The sequence below is a fragment of the Drosophila sechellia genome, chromosome X (genome assembly GCF_004382195.2).
Source record: "Drosophila sechellia strain sech25 chromosome X, ASM438219v1, whole genome shotgun sequence".
NCBI lineage: Eukaryota > Metazoa > Arthropoda > Insecta > Diptera > Drosophilidae > Drosophila > Drosophila sechellia.
The window spans coordinates 20,258,759-20,268,539 of NC_045954.1; the positions used below are offsets into that span (position 1 = coordinate 20,258,759).

Here is a 9,781-nt window from a genome sequence, read left to right on the forward strand (position 1 = left end):
GAAATGATTCCTGTTACAGATAGTATATTCAGCTATTTTGTAGCCTATTAACTGAACAAAGTCATTACTTAATTCGAAAGAAAGAAACGGCTTTGTTAAATCACACTTGTCTAGAAACTGGAAGAACTATTGGCTACTTTTCGGAAACGACTCCGGGCAGCACTGACTCCCGCTGCCTGCCCTCTCTCAAATTGTTGTTGTTAGTTTTACCTGTTGGCAGACAGACAAAAGCTTAACCAGCGGAAGAGAAGAGTTTCGCAATCATCGTCATCATCTCTCAGCGAGAGCGAACGCCGTTCTCGCCCTGCCCCACCACCCCCGCTACTATGGCATCTTGTAGTCGGCTTGTTTAACTTTTGTAAGTTTGTTAAAGTTTTTGTTATGCCTGCTGGTATTTGGTATTTGGTATTTACCCCGCCGGCCTCCCGCTGTCATTTTGATTAGTGAATTTTATTTGCATTTTGATGCAATTCACTTATTTGCAAAACTGAATAATAATAATGTGTTTTGAAACTATGTACATATGTATGCACATGCATGTAAGTTCATCCTTCAAGAAAGACAATCAAATCGAAATAGCGGCATATTTCGGCAAGTCAAAGTGTATATACCCTACCAATCCATATATTTCTTAATTCTTATATGTATGTACATGTGCACATGTATGTGTATGTATACAAAAAAAGTACTGATGTGTAGCGATTATATCTGGTTAATTGAGAATCACTTGTGCTAAAGCTCATTTAATTGAAGTGCTAATAAATCGCAGAAAGTGGACTGGCAACCATTGTGGACCTATGCGTGGCTCTCGTTGTAGTAGATATCCAGGTTGATAATCTCGTCGTTGGGCGCCATTATGTTGATGGTCGGGGCCGTGGGCACCGCCATCACTCGTTGGCTGCTCACCGTGCAAATTGAGTGACGATCGGCCGTGGGATCAATCAACAGGCTGCAGTTGCGACTGGGACACCTTTCCAGCTTGGCCTGCAGATGCGGCAGCTGCGGCAGTTGCTGGGAAGGCTGTTCCGCGAATACGGGATCCGTGCACCGCGCCTGATTTAGCTTGGCGTAGAGCTGCTCGAGGAGCTCCCGAAACAAGGAAGGATTGACGTTGATGCTCACGCACATAAGCACGAACCAGTCGCCGTATCCTGCGCTGGCCAGGACTTCCCGCACATGCGCCTTGGGCATGCCCTTCAGGTGGGTGCGCAACAGCTGGAGGCGCAGCTCCGGGCAGCAGATGACCAGCAGGCGATAGACGATGTTCACCGTGGCCAGCAGGGCGATGAACAGGAACCATACGTACAGCACGGCGAAGATCTTCTCGTTCAGGATGTTCAGCGGCAGCACGCACAGGATGTCCATGACATTCGGGGTGCCACTGGGCCCATACACGAACATCTCGCACTTGGCCACCTTGGGAAAGACGCGCGACGTCATCAGGTTCCAGAGGTTCCAGTCGTACACGGGTATGGCGGCCAGGGCGTGGATGTACTTGTACCAGAACCCATTGAACACCACGTCCATTAGCCAGAAGTTGAGGATCTGCAGCGGAGGCGGAGGAGCAGTTACACACCAGGTCACACCTGCTTTTGGCATTTCAATGGGGTTTAACTCACGCTGATGAACACATTGAGCAGCTCACAGAATGAGTACTTGATCGAGTAGCACCAGTGGATGGGGGCGAACTGGGCGCGGAAGTATCTGGTGAGCATCTGGAGGCGGGTGCGGTAGGTGGCCTCCACGATGAGCGCGTCGCCGACCTCGCAGCACAGCTGCTCCATGCGCTGGCCCTCCCACACCTTCCACAGGAACGAGGGGAAGTAGAAGAGCAGCGACTGAAAGAGCAGGATCATGAAGACCCACTGATAGTAGCGCAGGTACATCCGCTTGGTCACGCCACGCGTCTCCGGCCCGACGCCTTCGGCGATCGATATGAGCCGGGCGTACTGCTCATTTTGGGCCACCAGCGCGCGCAGGCTGCTCACGTTGACATCGTCGGCGGCGCCGGAGGCGGGTGCGTAGAGGGCGTATTCCCAGCTTCTGGCGCCATACCACTCGTCCTCCGCCGGCAGGATGTAGGTGCCCATGGTCCAGCAGTAGGACTGCACGTAATCCGCTTGCCGCTCTGAGCTGAGGCACAGGATCGGCTCGCCGAAGTACTGTTTCGCGGATAGCAGGAAGGTGCAGGTCAGCAGGATCACGATGGTGCACTTGGAGTGCAGCGTGAATATCGGGTCGTATATGCGCACGGTCTTCAGGCGCAGATAGTTGGACAGCGGCTTCATGGCGGCATACATCTTTCCGGGACTCAAGTGGCAAGTGTGGGATAACGTTTGGGCTTGGCTTTTGGTCTCAAGAGTTATGGATTGCTTCTGTTCGAATTTGTTCGGCTGTCCTGACTTTTGCTTGACAATTCGACTGAGTGGATTTTGAATTGCCAGCGCATCAGGGTTGCTCAGAGTTCGATTAATTATGATAACCGTTGAATTTCGAATGTCACACATCTTGTACTTAAGCAGGAAACCTAAAGTTCGCCTGGCATTTAGCTGTATAATAGGCTATTGATGTTGGATTAAAGTCACTTTCAATTAAATATTTTACATACTCTAAGTTTTAGTTATATTATCTAGTGTTTTGTAACTTTTGTTGTGCTTCTAATCGTTTTAAATAGTTACATGCTGTGAAAAGCAACATTAAATATGTTTTAAAATAGTATATAAAGTTGTAGTGCTCTTTTGCCAATTAAGAAAAGAATGAATGGGGTCCTTTCTGCAAAATAAAAAAAAAATACATACTTTGTAGCATTGAAATCTGATGTAATTAATATAATACACTTATGAGCTGATTTAATCCGAGTGGAGTTTGCTTTTCGAGTTGGTCACATCCTTTCGCAGTTAATTGAATTGAATTGCATTGTATTATGTACGAGTATTATTGTATTATTATCTTTCCAAATGCATTGCTGATATTAAATGTATATTAGGGATTATTATGGCAAAGACCCTAGTCCCAAGATAATAGGCATTCCGTTTCCCATTCACAACCAACTATTGAATGGGATGGCCGATTTAAGGGACATCTCTGCCGGATTTGTGCACCCATCGATGGGGCGGCGTTGCCCCGGTGCGATTATGAACAGCATTTGGAATTCCATCTAGGAGTCGACTTTTCAGAGCTCGTATGTATGATGATCACGAGCTGTGGGAGCGCCGGCGAATGGCAATAATAATAAAATGATTAATCGATGCTACATGACTGCATATACAAATAATTCCCAGCGGTGTGTCGTCATCAGCGTCATTACCCACATCGCAGTCCCCGTCATCGGCATCATCATCATCAGCATAGCCATCATCATAATCAGGAGTTGGGGCCGGTGGGTGGTTGCTTGGTGGGTCTGGCAAATACATCGTCATCAACATTATCATCATTTGCCGGTGCAAATGTTTATTGTGGGAATTCGCTGGCTGCGACGTGTCCACTGGCTTGGAGTCCAAGTTCCAGTTCCAGCTTCAGTTTCTGTTTCGGTACAGTTCAGTTCCGGACCCCATCGATTCATCCATCCATCCTGTTATCCTGCCAACCTGCCATCCTGCCATCCTGCCACCTATTCCCGCCACAACTCTGGCACAAAAATTAAATTTATGAATTGTTTCGTTTGTGCGTGACCAGAGATTTACAATAATCAGAAATCGGGAATCAGGCAACACGCTCAGGAGACTAATTAGTCCTGGCCGTATACTCGTTATATGGTGCCAAATTGTAATTATAATTTCTCGTGTCTGCCAATTGCCCAGTCGCAGTCCCCGGCATCCCGGCATCCTGCATCCCCTCGGTCCACTGATTGTTTGGCAATAAAACGAGAATGACAATGAAATATGATTCGCAGCATTGGCAGCGGACTGAAACCCGATGAAGAAGTCACACAGTTGGCCAATTTGGACTGGCCAGTCGATTTGGCTCTCCGCCTTGGGCAAATTAATAAATTTGGTTTAGGAATTAGTTATACATGCCTTGCTGTACTCTGGGGAATTAACAATTAGCAGAGAAGAACACAAGGTTAATTACCACAGAAGTTGAGATGAAAACACACACTCAGCACTTATGTAATCGAAAATACTGCGGATTTCAACTATGACAATTTCCACTGCCACTTCCAAAACTTGAGCATTACTAATTGTATCTACTTGTAACCTTTTTCTTAACTGAGGCAACTGAATGGCTGTTAAGATACCTTTGGAAAACTGTTTTAGGATGTCCGATTTTTGGGCTAGTCTCAAAATGGAAAATGGAACCCGAATTAAACACATCCTAAATCTGGCTAGTAATGCCTGGTATTAGGCTTATTCATTTCTAGAATAATGATTATTATATTTACATTTAAAAAATGTTTAAAATTCACTTGAATGCTTTAATTTAAGGCGGTAAGATTCGAATTTCTTGATTGATTTTTGAAAAGGATGGCTGCTTTTTAATAGATGAAAGTTAATGACAAATGTCAACGTATTACGGGAGTTTTGCCGAAGAACTGTCATCTTGAATATCTTTGCAACACTGGCATGTTAAGTCACTTAAATGTGTCACGTGTGTAGAGTGAATTCTACGGGACCATCAAAAATGCAGAATGCTGGAGCTGGGGATGCCCTTCGCCGCCATTAGGTCAGTGTGGAGCACAATGGGGCGTAAAGCGTTAACCGACACCAATCAATCGCAGCCAGGTGCTGATCCTGATAGAGTCACCCCATTCAGCTGGCAGCACTCGAACAACTCGAACTGCGTGCGAGCGCCAACTGGGCGAGCCCATAAAAGTTCGCTGACAGCTTTTTAAATATTTATTTAAATGAAATGCATTATTTAAAGCGATTTTTCATTGACCACAAAAACCGAAAAACGTTTGCCGTACAGCCGCTGGCAAATAGTGGGCGTTTCTGTTGCCACTTCTGGGGGCGGCATGTCCTGCAGGATGGCAGCATGGCAGGATGGCAGGATGGATGGCCGAAAAGGATGGATGGCGGCGCTTTCAGCGCGAGCATTACGTTGGGCCATGGCTATGGCCACGCATTTCGTGCTTAAATAAATAAATTTAACAATTATGCGTGGTTGCGGTTGTTTTGGCTTTGATGGAGCCCAAGCATAATCCTATTACCGGCCGATTCGCCAGTTGCCACTTTCCATTCGACACTGGCCCACTCGCACTACCAAAACCCATGCCCATTCCGATACCTATCCCAATCCCAATCCCATGACCAGTTTCATCAGCATGGATGTAACTCCTGGGTGCGGCGACTGCTGTATGGTGAATGGCGAATGGCGAATGGTCGATGGCGGTTTACTTTTCTGCATAAATATGGCAAAGCCAAAGCAGCTGGTTTTCGGCCCATCTCGATTATTTGATGGCCAATTTAGTTAAACTTTGTTAAAGTTGGCTACGATTTTGCGAATAATAAATTAACGCGGCTCGTGTTCATTTCCATAATTGCCGTTGTTTTGCCAGAGAGAAGGGGTTTTTTGATTTAGTCGCATCATCATCGCAGGTCAAACTGTTTGGTCGGCACATATTTATAGATAGAAGCTTTTAATTATCAGCCTGTATTCATTTGATGGGTGTTTATTATCTGAAGCAATTTTCATTATTTTATTTATTCGATTGTATCGCTCGCCTTTTATTTACTCTCGAAATTATGAGTTTCAATTAGTTTTTTAAATCGATATCTAATAAAGAAATCAAGTGCCATTGCATTTCACTATACGAGTATACATATATGTATATTTGAAATTATTTATACGCAACATATTTCAAGAACGCGTCTGACGGCATTAAAGCCTTTAATTAGAGATTTTGATTTAATGATAGATGACAAAGATAAACAAATGGAAATTTGTAATGCCAGAAAAAACATGGCGTGTCACAACATTTTACTCTGAATAGCAGCATTTATTTTCACAATGGCGCAACTCATTATTAAATCACTTTCGCAAGCCAAAAATGTTTAAAGAGCTTGCTAAACTATTTGAATTTAATCAATTCCGCCCAAAGTTTCTAGTTTGTTTGCCCGAGCCTAAACGGGGATTTAAAAGTCATTAGATATTTGTAGGCTCCACTAAATGCCAAAGAATACTAATTAAAGTGATTACTAAATACCAAAGAATTTCTTTTGTCCGATGCGCTTTGCTGTTTGAATGTTATATTCGATATATTCGATAAGTGCTGAAGAATTCTCGTTTCTATTTCATCGTAACTTATCGTTGAACTGGTGAGATGCACTTATGCATGTACATATATCCTAGAAACACCCAATTACTTTAAGCTTCAAGTGTTTTCCTGACCAATGGACCATAAGCAGTTCCAAAGAGATGTGCGGTCGCCTCTCCTGTCCACCTGCGAAATGTCGTCCGCCGGGGCGTCTTGTCAAATGCACTTGAAATGCGCGACCACTCAGCGACCGTCGTCACTTGGTGCGGAAAAGGATGCCCCTTTCGTCCTGGGGCCTGGCTGTGTCCGTTTTCGGGTTTCCCTGCCACTTGGCTTGCAATTTATGCGTTTAATAATGCATTGTACAGTCGAAAAGTCCAAGTTCCTGGGCGCGACCATTCACTGCGACGGGTCCCGCGTTGACATTGCTCACCTCAAAGGCCACATCACCATCCCCATTCCCATCCCCATCTCTATCGTCATTTCCATTTCCATTTCCATTTCCATCATCATCATCATCACCATCGTCATCTTCATCGTCTTTGGGGTACTGTCCGTTATTATGTGCCAACATGGTCGTCAATACGATGTCGTTGGCCAAGACAAAGGCTAAGGCCAAGTTAAATTAAAGGCCACGATATCAGCATATGTCACGAGTGTGTGTGCCCACATGTTCCTGCCGTGCATTGTTCGATTAATGACTTAACGACGTGAGTTGAATAACTTTGATTTAGTGTCATCTCATTTTGCGTGCCGCACAGAGCACATGCGATGGGGAGTCTCCATCTGTGGAGCTCCGAGGCTCTATAGCTCTGGAGCATTGGGGTATTGGAGCTCTTCCATCTCCCAGCTAATTATATTTATTTACTGGGCGTGCCCAGAGTCGGAGGAGGAGGAGGAGACGAGTGGTGGACATGGGAGACACCAGCAAGTGGGGCTGGCTGCCTTGAGCCTTTAATTATTATCAGAATCCCCGTAGCAATCAAACGGAGGCGCATGATGAACATATTCGATGTGATATTGCCGACGAAGGAGCACAGCTCGAGCAGCTCATCCAAATAAAATGGCTACGTCGCCCAGGACAATGGGTTAGGGGTTAAGGTGGGATCTGCCCAAGTCATTTCAAGTGACCAGAGGTTAAGTATTGTGACGATTGCTTCCTAAGCACTTAACCCCTTGAAATTGTTTAATATATATTGTGGAAAAATGTGCATGTGCATTTGAACATCTTTGAATATTAGCAATACAGCAATCCTGTGGTTAAAAGTACAGTAGTATTCATACCATACATTTATGCTAACTCACATTGCACTTTCTTTATTTTTCGTCGTAAGTTTTACAATTTGCGTTTTGGTCATGTCTACAGTCTAACCTCCGGTTAAAGTCATATTATTTTCACAGTTTTACATCTAACCTCCGGTTAAAGTCACAGTATTCTCAAAGTCTGACAATTAACCACCGGTTAGAGTCACAGTATTCTCACAGTTTTACAACTAACCTCCGGTTAAAACCGTACACGGATATGGATAAGGCCCGGTTTGGAGTCCGGCTCTGGTTCTGATCACGTTTAATTAGCTCTAATGAATGGCCATCTGACAGGGCACGTCTCCTGTTTCCCGAGCTAGTTTTTCGAGGCCAGGCTGCCTGTGGAATTTCCCACACGATTTTCTATTAGTCCAAACCGAACCACTCCGCCACTCCGCCAATTCCCCAATCCCCCACAATCCATTCCGTTTGACCGCCCGTTCGGCGCTGGTCTCCGGTTTTGGCTCGTTATTTGTAATTTGCTGTAAGTTTTTGTTTCAGTATTTATACATGCCGTCTGGGGACAAATAGGGTATGTTGTATTCGTGCTGAGTGCATTTCTGAGAACTTGCACTACTTGGTTAATAAATAATCTAAGTGAGCACACCTATTTAATTATTTTTAGTACGTAATTTTTATCAACAGATTAGGCAACTCTGGAGTTTTGCTACCATGCGAGGCAGAGAGTAATGGGTATTTGGTAGTCGGCCTGTTAGCTTGCCAGTGGTCACACATGCTGTCCACACTCCTTGGCCTTCTTTGAACCCTCTGTCCGGTCACGCCCCCAGCCACCCCGCCCTTTTGCCCCAACCGCACCTCCCCCTCCCCTGTTTGCCACGACTAGAGGACCGTCGTTGTTTTTATCGACATTGAAATGTGGCCCCAAAACAGTTTCAGCTCATAAAAATACAATTTGCTGCTGCTTATTTTTTACGATGCACCAGAGGGCGATGCTTGGTTGGTCCCGGGGTCTTGGTCCTGTCTCATATCCTGTCCGATTAGCTCGGACTCCTCCTGGCAGCCAGCGCCGACGCCTTGCCCAATCGTTGGCCAAAACTATTTTCGAGCATGAAATGGTGCGGACACATGCTCCAAGTGCGTCCAATGTCCACTTTTTCCTACGCCATACCCTATTCTTTAGGTCGGGGTCGTCCGCCCGAGTGGATACGTTTGACTAGCAAGAACTCGTTTCAATTAGTTCAAAATGCACATGGAATCATATAAAATTACTAAAAGAAGCAATATAATCTTGCTTTTAGACCGAAAGGGTATTTTAAATTCAAATTAGTCTCTTATTTTAATACTATTCACCATCAATACAAAAACATAGGCAACCAATGTGAGCAGTCCATATCCTTTTTCGAGGATATCGTTATCGATCGCTTGTAATTTGAATATATTCAATCGCATGTGATCGATGAAACGATTAAAGTTCCGAACCTATCGGATAGTGTATGAATAGTTCGCCTGACCACTGCGAACAGCCAATGCTGTTCCCTTTGTTTTGTCTATTCGGTGTTTTTTTTTCCGTTCGGTTCCCGTTACGTTTGTGGTGGTTCAACAAGGACGAGGGCGGGGGGCGTGGTCAGATGCAGCTGGGCTCCGGCATTTAAAACGTTTAAGGGATTTGTTTATGTGCCGAAGCGAGTTGGACTCAACTGGACTAGTTCAGGTGGCCGCACATATTTCGCTTCCCCTTCTCCATTTGAAATTGGTAACAGTTTGCCAAAACATAAAAACAATGAGCGGCCAGAGCGTGAACGGTCCGAATGAATGAGCCTATCTATTCATAATCCTGCTTAATAATCCCATGACCCAGTCCGTTCTCCATTTGGCCCGGCTTCCAACTCGGTCAATTCCCGTTTTGGCATTTCCGGGAGGTCAAGGGATATTAAATAAATTAGCCTCTACTCGGAAAAAGAGCTGCACGGCATTGCGGATTCCGTAAAGTTGCGAAGGCACAGCCATGCCGAAGTGAATACTCACTTCAAGTTTGATATAGAGTACATTAGTGATGCAAATTAAGACAATTTTTGTATTTCCGATCCAATGTTTGTTACTTAAAAAGCTGTATGAATTATTGGACAATTCAAGCAATTAGAATTTGCATGCTAAATCTCAAGTTTTTAGCTTTTATCATTTCCGAGAACTCGACGTTTATACGGACGGACAAACGGACAACCTGACAAACGGACAGACGGACAGACGGACAAACGGACAAACGGACAGACGGACAAACGGACAACTTGACAAACGGACAGACGGACAAACGGACAGACG

The 9,781-nt window shown here is 44.9% G+C and overlaps 1 protein-coding gene across 1 annotated transcript; it reads right to left on the reverse strand.

The window, feature by feature from the left end:
* Positions 1 to 707: 707 nt before the first annotated feature.
* Positions 708 to 2,374, reverse strand: LOC6615104 (innexin inx6). Its single transcript, XM_002039484.2, has 2 exons — positions 1,620 to 2,374; positions 708 to 1,545 (listed from the first exon to the last, which is right to left on the reverse strand). Exons 1-2 carry the CDS (start codon positions 2,298 to 2,300, stop codon positions 796 to 798), a joined length of 1,431 nt encoding a protein of 476 aa, XP_002039520.1. The 5' UTR covers positions 2,301 to 2,374; the 3' UTR covers positions 708 to 795.
* Positions 2,375 to 9,781: the final 7,407 nt, after the last annotated feature.

Excerpts from the sequence above, each read along its gene's own strand:
- LOC6615104 (XM_002039484.2), bottom strand. The coding sequence starts at position 2,300 with ATGTATGCCGCCATGAAGCCGCTGTCCAACTATCTGCGCCTGAAGACC. Across the intron at positions 1,546-1,619 it reads TGCTCAATGTGTTCATCAGC|ATCCTCAACTTCTGGCTAAT; the intron begins GTGAGTTAAACC and ends CCTCCGCTGCAG.